This window comes from Ahaetulla prasina, chromosome 12, assembly GCF_028640845.1.
Source record: "Ahaetulla prasina isolate Xishuangbanna chromosome 12, ASM2864084v1, whole genome shotgun sequence".
Classification (NCBI taxonomy): Eukaryota; Metazoa; Chordata; class Lepidosauria; order Squamata; family Colubridae; genus Ahaetulla; species Ahaetulla prasina.
In genome coordinates, this window is record NC_080550.1 from 4,533,139 (window position 1) to 4,550,547 (window position 17,409).

At 44.3% G+C, this 17,409-nt stretch overlaps 1 protein-coding gene across 1 annotated transcript in view; it reads right to left on the bottom strand.

The window, feature by feature from the left end:
• Positions 1 to 15,776, bottom strand: part of LPCAT2 (lysophosphatidylcholine acyltransferase 2) — a 34,589-nt gene extending 18,813 nt beyond the window's left edge. The window contains exons 1-4 of the mRNA XM_058154934.1: positions 15,404 to 15,776; positions 3,580 to 3,719; positions 519 to 736; positions 309 to 421 (exon numbers count right to left, since the gene is read on the bottom strand). Of these exons, the coding sequence (XP_058010917.1) occupies positions 309 to 421; positions 519 to 736; positions 3,580 to 3,719; positions 15,404 to 15,604 (672 nt within the window). The 5' untranslated portion in view covers positions 15,605 to 15,776. The remainder of the gene's footprint in view (positions 1 to 308; positions 422 to 518; positions 737 to 3,579; positions 3,720 to 15,403) is intronic.
• Positions 15,777 to 17,409: the final 1,633 nt, after the last annotated feature.

Here is a 17,409-nt window from a genome sequence, read left to right on the forward strand (position 1 = left end):
GGGGTAGGCTACTGCAAAATCCCCATTTCCTCCCGATCAGCTGGGACTTGGGAGGCAGAGAATAGATGGGGGAATTTTTACTACCAGTTCTCTGAACTACGCAAAATTTCTGCTACCGGTTCTCCAGAACTGGTCAGAACCTGCTGAAACCCACCCCTGATGGAGGATATGCGACAACGCCACAACCTATTTCTTTCCCAAGGGGAAAAAAAAAATTGCTTCAGCTCTTTTCTGCAGGAAAGCAACCCTTCCTTCACTTGAAGCTTCCCGAAGCTGCCGAGAATATGAAGAAGCTACAGAAATGGTACCTGAGGCCACTGTTCTCCGGAGGTCGCCCGTTTTGTTATTTCCTGGATAGTATGCTTCCGTGAATCTGGGTCATTCCGTGAGACCAACACAGGCTGGAGAGCATCAATGAACCCTATTCAAAAAAACAAAGAAAACCAAATTAAAACTGCAGATAAATTTGCAAAGGTGGGGAAAATGTCGATTTGCTCGAGTTTCGCTGGAACACTTACTGCCAAAAATGGGCACCCAGATATTCTCTTCCTTGGACACCACAGAGGGCAAACCGGCCACGGCACAAACGATGCTGTCGAAGAAGCTTGAGTGCGGAGCCACCACTAAGATGGGTGCCTCTTGAGGACTAGCGACTTTCCCTTTGACTTTGATTTGGAAGCCCATCGCAAGGAACAAGGCTCGGCCAAAAACGAGGAGGCCAACGTTGGAGAGCCTCCTTGCGCGGAAATAGAGAGAGAGAGATGTTTTTGTTGGGCCTTTTACCAGATAGAACAAAATATATAAAGTATAACAAGGAGAATACGTATTTTATTTTATATGGATTTAACTGCCGCTAGAATTGTATCGGCACAACAGCGGAGAAGCGAAGAGATCCCAAGAGAGGATGATGCGATTAGAAAAATGTTAAGAATGTGCAGAAATGGACAGACTAACACTTACAATCAAGGAAAAGGAAGAAACTGGATAATTTTTGACATGGGGCTTATTTTATCAATGGCTAGCTAATAAAAACAGAAGTTAGAAACACGTAGATACAAAAACAGGACTAAGGATACAAGGGAGGTTTGTTAAAATGGATAAGCTATTATTATCATCATCATCATCAATAATAATAATAATAATAATAATAATAATAATAATAATAATAATAATAATAATAATAATAATAATAATAATAATAATAACTCTTTTATTCATTAAACATGAAGCTCAGTCAACTGGACATTCAAAAATGCATCACAACCACCATTGAATGGTGCTAATGGCTGGGGGAAAGATACTGCAAAATCTCCGTTCCCACCCCACTCCGGGGGAAGGATGCTGCAAAATCTCCGTTCCCACCCCACTCCAGCAGAAGGATACTGCAAAATCCCCATTCCCTCCCCACTCCTGGGGGAAGGCTATTGCAAAATCTCCATTCCCACCCCACTCTGGGGCCAGCCAGAGGTGGTATTTGCCGGTTCTCTGAACTACTCAAAATTTCCGCTACTGGTTCTCCAGAACCTGTCAGAACCTGCTAGATTTCATCCCTGAGAGGCAGCCTAAAGCCAATTTAGTCTAGTGGTTAAAGCAGGGGTGGGGAAATTATGGCCCCTTTTGTGACTTGTGGACTTCAACTCCACAAGTCACAAAAGGGGCCATAATTGAACTCCACAGGTCGTAAAGGTGGCCCATCCCCTGGTTTGAGGCCTCAGGCCAGAAACCAGGAGACTGTGAGTTCTAGTCTCACCTTAGGCACAAAGCCAGGTGGGCTGACCCTGGGCCAATCTCTGCCCTAGAAAGGAAGCAATGACAAATCGCTTGTGAAATCTGGCCAAGAAAACTGCAGGGAGGAAACCTATTCAGGAAGTTGTGCCGAGAGTCGACACTGACTCAAATGTAAATATGAGTTATGTACACACACACACACACACACACACACACACACACAGAGAGAGAGAGTTCATCTATTTTCCCAGCTCTTTAAGACATGGCTCCATGCAGAATTCCTCTCCCTGTTTCTTACAATGCAAATCCTGAAGCTATTTCCAATATTTACATATGTTTGACTGGCTCATTCAACCATTGCAATTCCCACCCGAGTGAATCAATATATCCTAATTATTCACTTGCATCTTTTATTTATTTACTTCCAGCCCTTTTCATTGGTTGATGGGTGAGCGGGTCGGTGGTGTGTGTGAGGGGGGAAAGAACAGCCTATCACACTATTGCCAAAACGTACAATGCAAACAAACCCACAAAGCTATGCACATGCAATATGAAAAGTATACAGCTTGCAATTAAAAGCCTAAAAGCAAGGAAGTAAAAATTTGGTCACCACGTCACCCAAAAAGATGTTGAGACTTTGAAAAAAAAAAGTGCAAGGAAGAGCATTTACATTTATGTATTATCGCAGGAGTTGATGGCAAGTTGAAATCCCCCATGACCAACAGTCTAGGGGTTTCAACTGCCAACCCAGCCAACAACTCCAACAGCTCGGGCAGGGCTGTTGTCACGCAGCAAGGAGCCAGGTACGTGATCAACAAGCCCACCTGAGTCCTACGACCCCACTTCACATAGAGGGATTCACAACCAGCTATCTGAGGCACAGTGGTCTCCCTCGGTTCCAGGCTTTCATTAATAATAGCAAAATTAAAAGAAAAGGGTGGATTAGGCAGAAGGATAGAGTTTTGGCACAGATTTCTGAATGCTGCAGAAAATAAACATAGTTATCAAATAAACATTGTTATCATTAACCCCATAACAGCACAGGTCAGTTAACACTGAAACACACATCTTGCAATCTTAAAACAAGAAGTTTATAGAGTCACTCGTTCGTTTTTCAAAAGGACAAAAATAAAACGGTTCCGCCTGCTAGAAACAGGACAAAAATTAAGTCCAAGGTTGCATGTGCGTGAGCTTTTAAACCAGTTCTGCTCCAAAATGTTGGAAGGGCTCCAAAAGTTCTTGTTATCGGGGTTCCTAAGCTACATTTACAAACACAAACAGAAGGTGATTTGTGTAGAGTCAACATTCATTTCACGGCCAAATGAAAAATTAAGATGTTGCCCGCAGGAAAGTATCCACACCGCAGTTAACTCAATTGTTTCTACGCTCTGTGCTCTTTCCAAACCAGGTGAAACTTCCATGAAAAATACCAATAACAGTTTTTAGATATTTCCAGGTTTGGGCCAGTTCAGGCAAACCGGATATTAATTTTCATCTGGTTTTGCCGAGCTAGTACTTGCAAGCACTGGCTGACCCCACCCACCCCACCCCTCTCAGGAGTCTCCACGCGGCCCATTTTGGATGCCAGGTAAGTGTAGAGCCCACTCTGGAAGGGCGAAAAAACGGGCCTACCGGAAGTCCAGAAACGGGCCTGGGGGAGGCCGTTTTGGCCTTCCCGGAAGCTCAAGGAAAGCCTCTGGAGCCTGGGGAGGGTGAAAACGCCTCCCCCGCCCCGTGGTGCAGGAAGCCGCGCCCCCATGGCCACACCCACCCAGCAACAAGGCAGAGAACCGTTGCTAAATATCCAGAGGTGGGATTTTCAATCCCACCTCTGGATATTTCCCATATTACCTTTTCCATCCCCGGAGGGGCACCGAGCCTTTTTCATTGGTGCAGGATGTCGCGAGAAGCACAAAAGGCCACACCAGCAACAGAAGGAGCAGGATGAACGCAATGCGTAGAGGGAGGAGGAAAAGGCCCAAGAAGAACACCTGAGAAAGAAGGGACAACGTTAAAGAGACAAGTGGACAACTTCTGGAATTCTTGACTTCAGAAACATGAAGTCTCGGGTTAAATATGTGCATCAGGGAACAAACTCGACTCAACCACTTCTTGCCGATCCAGTGATGGGATCTGTTGTGACTCCGGCCCTCGAGCCTGTTCCCATGGAGGAGAGTGACTCGGAAAGTGAGGGAGAGGAGCCAGCAAGGCCTCCCTCGCCAGGACCCTCCTCGCTGGCACTGGCCCAAGTTCCAGCTGCAGGCCAGGAGGAGGAGCTGACAAGGCGTCCCTCTCCCACACCCTCCTCCTCCTCCCTGGCAACGCCTCAAGTCCCAGCTGCTGACGATCAATCCTGGGTGGGATCCGAGGCAGTGACGTAAGGATAAGCGTACGCAGCAGAAGAAAAGGTGTGGCAGGCTCAGAGATTGCTGAGTCACTGAGCCACACCCCACAGGGTATAAAAGTGGGTGGAGCTGCCATGTGGCCCTTGTGACGGACAAAAAGGCTACCAAGGGTGCACTGCAGCTCAGTTATTGGAGGGTTAAAGGACTTTGTCAGTGAGTTTTTGGCAACGGATCTTGGACACGAGATAACGGACTTAGAACCTGGCAGGCCTTTCTGTCAAGTATTTCCTCAGCTGAAGAAAATCAGGTCTGTAGCAAATAAAAAGACTGAGAGACACGCGACTTGCGTTTGCTCTGTGAAGTGGGGAGGGGGACATAACAGGATCCAAGTTAGCTCCGATCAAAATGAGAGCCAACTCGGTCTGCTTGACTTCTGCAATTCAGAGAAACTTGAGAGTTTGACTCAATATAGAGCATCCTCAACTTACAACAGTTTGTTTAGTGACCATTCAGGAACAGGTTTTCTCTTCTCAAAGACCCATTGGGTCCATGTTGGTCCATGTTGGTCCATATTTCCAAAAATACTGTATACTCTGTACTTGTAAGGCAATGTTCCTCAACCTTGCAAATTTTAAGGAGCGAGGACTTCAGCTACCAGAATCCTCCAGCCTCCATGCTGGTTAGAGGATTCTGGGAGTTGAAGTCCAAACAGCTGTTGTAAGGCCTGAGGAATTCACAGCTGACCACTAGATGCAAACCACTAGATTTGGTTTCTCTTCAGACAAAAGAAATCTTGTATTATACGATGCTTATTTCCTTCATCAAGATCCAGTCAACAAATTCACTCAAACTTTAGGTCCATTCCCAAGAGAATGAGTCCATGCCCAGTGGGCCTTTAGCCAACATCTGCTCCTTACTTTGCCATATTGCAAGATCTAAAATGGACAGCTAACATCAAAAACATCATCAAAAAAGAACAACAAAGAATGTTCTTTCTGCGCCAACTCAGAAAGCTCAAACTGCCCAAGGAGCTGCTGATCCAGTTCTACAGAGGAATTATTAAGTCTGTCATTTGCACCTCTATAACTGTCTGGTTCGGTTCTGCAACCCAACAAGAAAGACACAGACTACAGAGGATAATTAGAACTGCAGAAAAAATAATTGCTACCAACCTGCCTTCCATTGAGTACCTGTATACTGCACGAATCAAGAAGAGGGCCGTGAAAATATTTACAGATCCCTCACATCCAGGACATAAACTGTTTCAACTCCTACCCTCAAAACGATGCTATAGAGCACTGCACACCGGAACAACTAGACACAAGAACAGTTTTTTCCCGAAGGCCATCACTCTGCTAAACAAATAATTCCCTCAACGCTGTCAAACTATTTACTAAATCTGCACTATTAATCTTCTCATCGTTCCACCACCAATTTCTTTCCACTTATGACTGTATGACTGTAACTTTGTTGCTGGCAATCCTTATGATTTATATTGATATATTGACCATCAATTGTGTTGTAAATGTTGTACCTTGATGAACGTATCTTTTCTTTTATGTACACTGAGAGCATATGCACCAAGACAAATTCCTTGTGTGTCCAATCACACTTGGCCAATAAAATTCTATTCTATTCTATTCTATTCTATTCTATTCTATTCTATTCTATTCTATTCTATTCTATCTCTTGCTCCCAATATCTGTAGGATGGCATTACTTACTACAAGTTCTATTGGGTCATCATTCCAACAAGCAAAGGAGAGCAACAAAGAGGATGAGTGTTGCGATATTATGCCATATGAACCCCTTTATGAAATTGTTTATAGAATTACTTATGTGCAAATATAAGCATGAGCACTCTTTGAGAAATTGCTTGTATCAGCATAAGTAAGTCTGGCTAATTTTATCATGTAAGCAGAAATCTGTTTGATGCCAAGGTTGCAAGGATGTATGCCTGCAAATGTATCAACACTTTCGTGATAGCCACAGGACATTCCTTTTCTGATAAAGTTTCTTTTTACAAAGCTGCTTAGAAGTTTCTCCTACACACAATTATATGAGATTTATTAGTATGTGGAGTTGGGATGTTACAAGATGAATTCATGTTTGTTACTGTGATTTTGCTACATAAGTTTCTTGATGTTTTAGAATGTGCCTTTGTTGCTATGTGATTTATGCATGCAAGCCTGCCTTTGATGTAGACGCCTTCTGATAAGATTCCTAATAAAAGGAGAGGCTAGGATTTTGTTCGACGCTCTCTCACCCTGAGAAAAACTGCGTGTTTGTCTCATTTCCCTCATGAGAAGCCCACCAAATGCCTGATGCGTCGACAGATGAGGGGACTGGAGGCTAAACTATATGAATGGTTGCAGGAACTGGGAATGTCTAGTTTAATGAAAAGAAGAACTAGGGGTGACATGACAGCAATGTTCCAACATCTCAGGGGCTGCCCCAAAGAAGAGGGAGTCAAGCTATTCTCCAAAGCACCTGAGGGCAGGACAAGAAACAATGGATGGAAACTAACCAAGGAGAAAAGCAACCCGGGACTAAGTGAGAAGAATTAATTTGTGGAACAATTTAGTTGAAGGTTTTTAAGAAAATATAGAACAGCCATTTGTCTGGAATTGTATTGGGACTCCTGCTTCAGCAGGGGGGTTTCACTAGAAGACCTCCAGGATCCCTTCCAACTCTTGTTATTCTGTTAAACTCAAACCCAGTGGTGAAATCCAACTTTTTTTTACTACCGGTTCTGTGGGTGTGGCTTGGTGGGCATGGCATGGCTTAGTGGGCATGGCTTAGTGGGCGTGGCAGGGGAAGGATACTGCAAAAACTCCATTTCTATCCCAGTCCAGGGGGAACGATACTGCAATATCCCCATTCCCACCCAACTCTGGGACCAGCTAGAGGTGGTATTTGCCAGTTCTCTGAACTACTCAAAATTTCTGCTACCAGTTCGCCAGAACCTGTCAGAACCTGCTGGATTTCACCCCTGCTCAAACTCCAAATCCAGCCACATTTCTAATATTCCCATTTAAGGTCGTCTTCCCAAAACGTATTTCAAGTCGTTGGCTGGATTAAAAGCGGGGCATTATGCACTGGATCGTAAAATAGCTCAAGTTAAAGTTAACAAGCTTTGCATGTTGTAAAAAATGAAGCTGACCGGGTCCTTGAAATGATTAAATGTTTTTGCAAACTCATCTTCTAGTCATGCCTCTCTTGGCTAAGAGCCATCCATTCAGTTCAACCGGAGTAATTGACCACCAAGTATTTCCAAATACATATTTTCTCTCTCTCTCTCACTCTCAAGGGCCTTTAAAAACAAATCCACAGGGATGGTTTATTTTTCCTAAAAAGCAATTTTCCTGGAACGGTACCTGAGAGGCCGAGAACTGAGTTCAGAAACTGGTGAAAAGGGCAGTCAAATCAACTCATATTTGAATAAGGGTGAAGCAACAACCAGCAGACCAGAAGATGTCTGGGATGAGAAAGTCAAATTGCTATAGCTCAAAATGCATTGCAGATGGAACTCCTTGCCACAAGATTCCATGAACATCAGTAACAGTAAAAGAGTTGGAAAGGGACCTTGGAAATCATCTAGTCCAACCCCCTGCTCACGCAAGAGACCTGCACTAGGGATTCGAACCACTGAACTGCCGACCTTTCTGATCGACAAGCTCAGTGTCTTAGCCACTGAGCCACCTAGACAGGTGTTTTAACCAGAGTTTTGGGAAATTCATAAAGGAAGGGATTTGTTATCAATGACCGCTGAACTCCCAAAATATGCTAATTATTATGAAGTGTGGACTTCAACTCCCAGAATATTCTAATTATTATGAAGTTGTGCACTTCAACTCCCAGAATTTGCAAATTATGAAGAGATATAGATTTCAACTGCCAGAATTTGCAAATTATTATGAAGAAGTGTGGACTTTAACCCCCAGAATCTTCAATTATAAAGAAATATGGACTTCAACTCCCAGAATTTGCAAATGCTTGGAGAGTTTGTGAGATGCACCATATCTATTTGTAACCTGCAGCTAAAACAACAGATTGTTTCTCTTCCTTCAAAGATAATACTTCTCTGATGATATCGCTAAGTGGAATGCAGATGGTTCACAAGGGAAATTATGAAATGTCCTTCCGCCTGGCAGATTTCCAGGTCTGCCCAATCTTCAGTCTAAAACAAACTTCAGATTCTGAGACAGGAGGATTGCAGGATACCAAAGGGTGTGTCCTGAGACAAAGACAAATTTGCGGCAAGAAAATACTATTTCTTAGAGTACAAAAGACAGGTTTTGAATTGCACGGCTTGTGAAAATATCCAGAAGACATTTTTAAGGACAGCTTGCTTGTAGCTAGTTTTGACCTGCTCATATTAATTTATATTTATTTATTGCACTCTTCCTTTAAGCAATACAGGAATCATATAATTCCGAGCTTATCAAATTTAACAAGTTTAAGATACGTGGGTTTCAATTCCCAGAATTCCCCCTGCTGGCTGGGGAACTCTGGGAGTTGAAGTCCATAGAATTCAAAGTTGACAAACGCTGTTCAGATTTTGCGAAGATTTAAAAAGTTAGAGAACCTGAGAAGAATGTAAAGATTACGAAAGGGTAAAAGAAAAAAAAATGAAGAATAACAAAAAGATGAAAAAGAAAGATATCTAAGGGAGTAAGCAGTAATCGCCATATGTATTTGTATCCAGTATTTTTTCTCTTTTGTTGTGAATGATAAAATATCCCTTCATGTTTTCCACATTTCCAGTCATTAGAAGTAGCCGTATATATCTTAGACAATATCTCTGGTGTCATATAATTGCAGTGCTGATTTTTAAAAAAAATCTTAATCATTCCTGTGTTGAGAATCGAAGAGGAAATGGAAAAGCAAACCACGAATGATAAAAACTCAAAAAGTGAATGGCCGCCTTTGGAATACAATAACATCTCTTATAAGCAAGCAAGCAGACAAAAAACTACCAGCAATTGCCATCCTCTATCTCCCAACGACCGGTGCGTTCTCACAGAGAGGGACTCCTTAGGGTGCTGTCAGCCAAGCAATGTCGGCTGGCGGCTCCCAGGGGAAGGGCCTTCTCTGTGGGGGCTCCTACCCTGTGGAACGAACTTCCCCCAGGACTTCGACAACTACCTGACCTTCGGACCTTTCGCCGCGAACTTAAGACTTACTTATTCCATCTTGCTGGACTGGCTTGATTATTTAAATTTTTAGATGATTTTATGGGTTTGTAACTTTTATTATTTTTACAGGGTTGATCGTATTTTAATAGTTGGCCACACTGAATAAGTTTTTTAATGGTTGTTTTTAATATTGTATGTGTTGTTGTTGTGTTTTATTTTGGCTGTAAACCGCCCTGAGTCCTTCAGGAGAAGGGCGGTATGCAAATTAAAATATTATTATTATTATTATTATTATTATTATTATTATTATTATTATTATTATTATTATTATTATTATTATTATTATTATTGTTTGTTGTTGTTGTTGTTATTATTATTATTATTATTCTTCAATAGAAAACTTTTTTTCTTCATGGCATTTATTTATTTATTTATTTATTTTTTGCTTCAATGTGGGATGTTTAACTTAGGGCAGTGATGGTTAACCTTTCTGGTGCCAAGCGGCCAAAGCACACGCATATGTCTGAAACCCCAAAATGCAATGTGAGCGCACCACCCTTGCATGTGCCCCAGCCCCACGCCCCATTTTGAGCCTGGGAAGCCTCCTGCACCAACCTACACCCCTCCGTGCATGCGCCCCGCCATGCATGAGCACAAGCGGCAGTGACCCGAAGACCAGCTGGCTGGAGGGAGGAGCTGAGCTGGGGCGACAGCTGGCATGCCTGCAGAGAGAGCTCTGCATGCCCCCTGTGGCACGCATGGCATAGGTTCACCCTCACAGCCTTAGGCAAGGACTTTGGGTCCTTTGTGGTTAGGAGGTTGGCAAGATTTTGAGAATTTAAAAGTTTCTGGGAGAAAACAGTAAAGGCTTATCTGAAAGCATTCAAGAATGTGGACTTACTTTCTCAGAATATCAGGTTATTCCTGCTTTCTGAAAAAAAGGTCACCAGCTGAGAAACAGAGGAGGAAATGACAGCTGCATTAGAATTACATCTCCTTAATGAAAAGAAGGACTAGGGGAGACGTGATAGTAAGTGTTCCAATATCTCAGGGCTGACACAAAGAAGAGGGAGTCAAGCTATTCTCCAAAGCACCTGAGGGCAGGACAAGAAGCAGTGGGTGGAAACTGATCAAGGAGAGAAGCAACCTAGAACTAAGGAGAAATTTCCTGACAATAAGAACAATTAATAAGTGGAACAATTTGCCTCCAGAAGTTGTGAATGCTCCAATACTGGAAATTTTTAAGAAAATGTTGGATAACCATCTGTCTGAGATGGTGTAGGGTTTCCTGCCTGGGCAGGGGGTTGGACTAGAAGACCTCCAAGGTCCTTTCCAACTCTGTTATTATTATTATATTACTAGCCAACTAGAGTTTTGAGTGCTCCATGCTATATATAGCTAATATAACCAACGAAACTAGCAGCATTTTCATGAATTTTGGTTTTGCTACTCATCCACTGTACAGGTAGATCTCGACTTCCAACAGTTCGTTTAGTGACCGTTCAAAGCTACAACGGTAGTGAAAAAGGGACCATTTTTCACCCTTATGACCGTTGCACCATCCCCATGGTCACGCAATCAAAATTCAGAGACACTTGGCAACTGACTCGTATTTATGATGGTTGCACTGTCCTGGGGTCATGTGATCCCCTTTTGCAACCTTCTGACAACGAAAGTCAACGGAGAAGCCAAGATTCACTTAACAACCGTGTTACTAGCTTAACCAGTGCAGTGATTCACTTAACAACCGTGTTATTAGCTTAACCAGTGCAGGAATTCCCTTAACAACTGTAGCAAGGAAGGTCGTAAAATGGTCACTGTTATGTACCATATAAGGAGTGAGCTATAGGCTTCACTCAGGTCCTCCAAAATGGCGGGAAAATACTTGAAGCTCATTGGTTAAGCCGACAGCCCTCAGGCAATGTAAAAGAGGACGCTGCCAGACAAGCAAGTTGTTGTGTTGTGTTGTTGTTAGTTGCGAAGTTGTGTCCGATCCATGGACAACGTTCCTCCAGGCCTTCCTGTCCTCAACCATTGTCTGGAGTCCATTGAAGCTCACGCCGACTGCTTCAATGACTCCATCCAGCCACCTCGTTCTCTGTCGTCCCCTTCTTCTTCTTTTGCCCTCAATCTTTCCCAGCATGAGGCTCTTCTCCAGTGAGTCCTTCCTTCTCATTAGGTGGCCAAAGTATTTGAGTTTCATCTTCAGGATCTGGCCTTCTAAAGAGCAGTCAGGGTTGATCTCCTCTAGGACTGACCGGTTGGATCGCCTTGCAGTCCAAGGGACTCGCAGGAGTCTTCTCCAGCACCAGAGTTCAAAGGCTTCAATTCTCTGGCGCTCAGCCTTCCTTATGGTCCAACTTTCACAGCCATCCATTGCAACTGGGAAAACCATCATCTTGACTATACGTGCTTTTGTTGACAGGGTGATGTCTCTGCTTTTTAGTACGCTATCTAGATTTGCCATAGCTTTCCTCCCCAGGAGCAAGCGTCTTTTAATTTCTTGGCTGCAGTCCCCATCTGGGGTGATCTTGGAGCCCAGGAAAATAAAATCTGTCACTACCTCCATTTCTTCCCCATCTATCTGCCAGGAAATGAGAGGGCCAGATGCCATGATCTTAGTTTTCTTAATGTTGAGTTGGGTTGTACTGGTCTACTAACAAAGAGCTGTTGTTACTGAAAGAGCTTTGTCCATCTCTTCCATCACTTAAACAGCCATTTCACTTAGCAACACACACAAAAATTCGGCTCACTTGTGGTCGTAATCCAAGGACTACCTGTATTCTCATCCAGCTTTGTTTTCAAAAACTTCCCTGCCGGAATTTAGGCTGAGTCAACCGAGTTTAGAATCGCATGGGAAAGGAAATAACAGGTCAGAAATGACTCCCTCCTTCTGTAAACTCTGTTTAAGGCTAGTATTTGTACAGCTCAACCATGAACCAAGACCTCACACGAGATAAATCTCAGTACAAGCGCGGGAAATCCTGACTGCAGAGATTAGAAGCCAATAAATTTCAACTGTCAACAGAACAAAGGAAGCCATCTTCATAGCAACTGATGACAACTCAACTGATTACAGCCCAGGGTTTTGAACCCCTGCTTGCAATAAGGAACAAGTGGCTTTACGAGAGAGGCAAGTAGACCCGTCCAACTTCCACAGCAATTCCTGTTTAATAAGTTCTGCTTGCTACCAAACGAGGAACATCCTGTCCTCTTGGGTATAAACATTTGCAAAAGGAGAAGTTCTAGAAAACATTTGCAACTGAGAAATGGGGAAACTAAGACCAAGAGATAAAACCCAAGGTCAGAGATCCAACCTACATTAGAGATGACCGCTGAGCAGGCTATACTGTCCAGTCTACTGTAAATCTTCTTATTCTATCAGGATTTTTTTTTTAAAAAAAATAACATGTTAAATATTAAATTTAGGAGTTCTGGAATTCAGATCTTGTTCTTCGAAGCGTCTGGGTTTTGTTCCCTTCCTGTCTGTTCTACACCAAAACAAAGAACGTTTTTTACACTCACTTCCGCGCCTATGAAATTGGTACAAAAAGGCACTTATTTCATAATAGGGTTGCAAGAACAAGTAAGCAGGAGGGGAGAGCAATTTGGAGATAAAAAACCTGCGCTGTCCTCAGGCAGAAGTGCAACAGGTGCAGCCTTCCTCGTGAACAAGTTGCAGAAAGGATATTTGGTTTAATCAAGTCTTCTTTTTTTAGAAGAGTGAAACAAGTCGGCAGAAACCTCAATCAAAAGGTTATTAATCATCGTGATATGGAACCTCCACATGCTGAAGCAGTCTATCTGTTAGATTCTACCTTTGGGTGTTGTTGTTGTTCTTTTTTAAAAAAACAACAACAACAGAACTTTGGACCAAATTCTAGCAAATCTTCTTGGCAGATTCTTGAACAAAAGACATATTTTTTTGAAAATAGACAGGAAAAAAAGATTTTCCATTTGCAAATGTAAAGTTGCCATATGCAGCTACAAAAGTGGAATTCAAACCCTGTGAAGAAGGGCTAAAAAATAAAGATGGGCTGAACAAGATCTGGAGAAAAAAACTATGATTTGTCTATATATGAAAAGTTAGCCTAGACCAACAGGACAGACTTAAAGGAGGAGCTAAAACAGACAAAATAATTTTTGCTGTCTGTATATCATTTTTCGCTACATCTTTCTCTCTTTTTTTTCCTGCTTTTTTATTGCACTTTTCATTCCCCCCCCCCTTCTATTTCTTTCCATTATGTGGCCTATTTGTAGTTTATCACAGCCATTGAGGTTAAAATTCTCAAAATTATACATTCAAGAAGAGACAAAGCCACCTCTAAGGAGGTTGCTGGGGCTGCCCTCCCCACTTCCAACTGCTAGCCAGAGCTAGGGGCTGGACTAAATGACCTTTAGAACCCCATCCAACTCTGTGTTCTATAATGAAGGTTGGGGAGCCATTGAGGAGGGAGGCGTGTTTCTAAGCAACCGCAAAGAGTATACAACCATGCCCCACAGAATTTCAACTTTACACTAAAAGCTTTTCTAGCCCAAAAAAGGAACTATCCTAATTCAAAACAATTAAAAAAAAACCTCCTGCAAGTCAAAGCCTGACTAGAATAGAATTTTTTTTTTAATAAGTTTTTATTGGCCAAGTGTGATTGGACACAAAAGGAATTTGTCTTGGTGCATATGCTCTCAGTGTACATAAAAGATACCTTCATCAAGGTACAACACAACACTTAATGATAATCATAGGGTACCAATTTAACACTTAATGGTAGATAGCTCAATGGCTGAGACACTGAGTTTGTTGATCAGAAAGGTCTGTGGTTCAAATCCCTAGTGCAGGTCTCCTGCGTGAACAGGGGGTTGGACTAGATCAGGGGTCTCCAACCTTGGTTCCTGTAAGACTTGTGGACTTCAACTCCGGGACTATGGGAGTTGAAGTCCAGAAATCTTAAAGGGACCAAGGTTGGAGACCCCTGGACTAGATGACCTCCAAGATCCCTTCCATTAACAAACTGTTAATGTCCTCCTCCCTCCTTCCCCTCTCTCCCCCCTAACCCTATTACACACCTTCCCAAATTGGAATGCAACCATCCATCCGACTTACGGGGCTGCGAACCCTCAGCGGAAACCTCCGGAGCCAAATTCTTGGAAGTTGCCTGGGCGAAGTCTTCCTTCAGGTTTCTAGGGAGTCTCCCCATATCCCACCTCCCCATCTTTTCAGCTGCGTTTCGGGCTTCTAGGAGACGTGGAGCCATCCCAGGTTATGTTTAGGGCATTCCAAGGAAAGCCACGAGCAAGCCAGCAGAGAACTCTTCTTCCCCACCTCCCCACCCCATTTCCAGAGATGGGATTTCATTACATACCTCTGCCCAGAAGTGCAGCGCAATTTCTAACGCTGGGGAGCAATAACACGCAGAGCGTCAGAATAAATGCCAGAAATAAAGGAGAATGTAGGCTCAAAAGTTGAAAGGAGGGCTTCCTTGGTGCTCTCTGAGCTGGGTGGGTTTTCTGACCCAAACTAGGAAACATTATCAGCACTGATGAAGTTGTCTAGGTTTGGGTCATGAAACCTCTGCAAGAAAACCCACCCAGCTCAGAGAGCACCGAATATCCCAGAGTCTTCCTCCTCCTCCACTCCGCACACCCCACTCCCTTCTGGTATCAACAATGTTACCTAGTTAGGTCATAAAACACCTGCAAGAAAACCCACCAGCTCAGAGAGCACCAAGGACCCCACAGTCCTCCTCCTCCTCCTCCTCCACTCCGCACACCCCACTCCTTTCTGGTATTGATAATGTTACCTAGCTGGGCCATAAAACTTCTAGAAGAAAACCCATCTAGCTCAGAGTGCTCCAAGTATCCCAGAGTCTTCCTCCACTCCGTACACCCCATTCCCTTCTTGTATTGAGGATGTTACCTAGTTGGGTCATGAAACGTCTCCAAGAAAATTCGCCCAGCTCAGAGAGACCCCCAAGGACCCCCTCAAATACAGAAATAAAACGGTCCGAAGTGACCAAGAGCCATGCCTTTGGCCCGCCCTCTAGCCTTGCTTCAGTTTGGGGGCAACCAGCTTCTCCCACACACCCCACACGTCCCCATATCCCCTTCCTTTTTTCACCTATATCACCGTGCGCTTTCCTTTACGCAGATGCCCAAGCGCTCTTCTCTCTCGATCCCCCCCCGTCTCCAAACTAACCCAGGTTTTTTCCTTGGCGTCCAGATGCGTCTCTTGCACGAAGGGGTTGAGCACCAAGGGAGAGGCCAGCGACTGTTGCCTGGGCAGGAGGAAGAGCCGCTGCTGCTGTTGCTCCGGCGGCGTGGGTAAAGGCAGCTTCCCCATGTCGCCAGCTGGCAAGGCGCTTTCCAAAGCCGCCACCGCTTCTGTGCAAAGTAGCATCGGGTGCTTGAAAAAGGCTCAGCCGGCGCCGGCAGCGCCCCTCCCGGCTTCCAAGGCGCTTGCGCGACACACCTCGACCTGACCCGGCCCTGGAGATGGGGAGGGGGAAGAGGCGAAAGGTAAAGGTGGAGCGAGGGAAGCCAACTCCGACTCCGATTCTCTGCGAGTTTTCCTTCTGCAGGATGAGGAACTTGGGTCCTGCTTGGAAGGCAGCGGAGGGAGAAAGCCTAGATCTAGGCTAAAAAAAAAAATTCTTGGGTTGCCCCGGAGCTCCGTTCTGCAAGAACAATGTAGGAAATTGTAGAAAAAAAATTGTAGGAATTCTGTAAGAAAATTCTGCCGATCCAGTTCTACAGAGGAATGATTGAGTCTGTCATCTGCAGCTCCTTAACTGTCTGGTTTGGTTCTGCAACCCAACAAGACAGATACAGACTTCAGAGGATCATTAGAACTGCAGAAAAAACAATGGCTACCAACCTGCCTTCCATTGAGGACCTGTATACTGCATGAGTCGAAAAGAGGGCTGTGAATCCTGTGATCCTGTCCACCATTAAAACCATCTTTCCAAGCAGCCACCTTGTTTCCAGTGTCTTTCTTCCCACTTGGAACTGAACCCAGATGGACATTTCTTCTAACAGGAAAAACAGAGTTGGAAGGAACCTAGGAGGTCTTCTAGTCCAACCCCCTGCTCAGACAGGAAACCCTGGTATTTCAGACAAATGGCTTTCCAATCTCGTCTTTAAAAACTTCCAGGGTTGGAGCATTCACAACCTCTGGAGGCAAGTTGTTCCACTGATTAATTGTTCCAACTGTCAGGAAATTTCTCCTTAGTTCTAGGTTGCTTGTCTCCTTGATGAGTTTCCACCCATTGCTTCTTCAGGTGCTTTGGAGAATAGCTTGACTCCCTCTTCTTTGTGGCAGCCCCTGAGATATTGGAAGACTGCTATCATGTCTCCCCTAGTCCTTCTTTTCACTAAACTAGACATACCCAGTTCCTGCAACCGTTCTTCATATGTTTTAGCCTCCAGTCTCCTAATCTTCTTTGTTGTTTTACTTGTATTCCAAGGGTAGTAAATATCTGTTTAAATTTGGAGCACGTGGGAAGTAGGAGCCAATATGATTGCAAAAGGGAAGCTCTAGAGGGGATCTCCCCTTTCCCTTCCCCCTGTAACTCCTACATCCATATAGCTGCTCCATGTATCTCAGGATGGGAGCTATAGCCAGACAAATCTTGCCTCTTTCCAATATAATGGGTTAGTTGAAAGGGTACTAGTTCAGGGGTCACCAATCTTTCGAACCTCAGGGACCACTAAATTCATAATTTTAAATCCTGCAGACCACTAATACCATCTGCCTAATGACCAGCTGGGTGGGTGTGGCTAGGTGGTCATGTGACTGGGTGGGTGTGACCAACTTGATGTCACTCACGAGGGGCACCTCGCCAGCATCTACTCACCCCTCCCCTCCCAGCCACTCCTTGCCTGCCTGCCAGGGCTCCTTAGGAAGCAGTTGCTGGAGCTAGGCAGCGGAGAAAGAGGCCCAGCAGAAACACCTCACTGAGGACTAGGAGCATAGGCTTTCCAAGCAGAGAGAAGACCTGCAGGAGTGCAAGGCCAGGTACCAGCATCTGGAGGCTCAGCGGGCTGAGATGGTCAGCCAGTTCCAGGCCATGATGCAGTCCCACTGGGACAAGGCCCTCCAGCTCTTCGACACCAGCGGCTATTTCCCCCCAGCCTTCGCCCAAAGCCTCACACCAGGAGGCTGAAGCAGACCCGAGTCAGAATTTCTGCCCCCCTCTGCCCCAC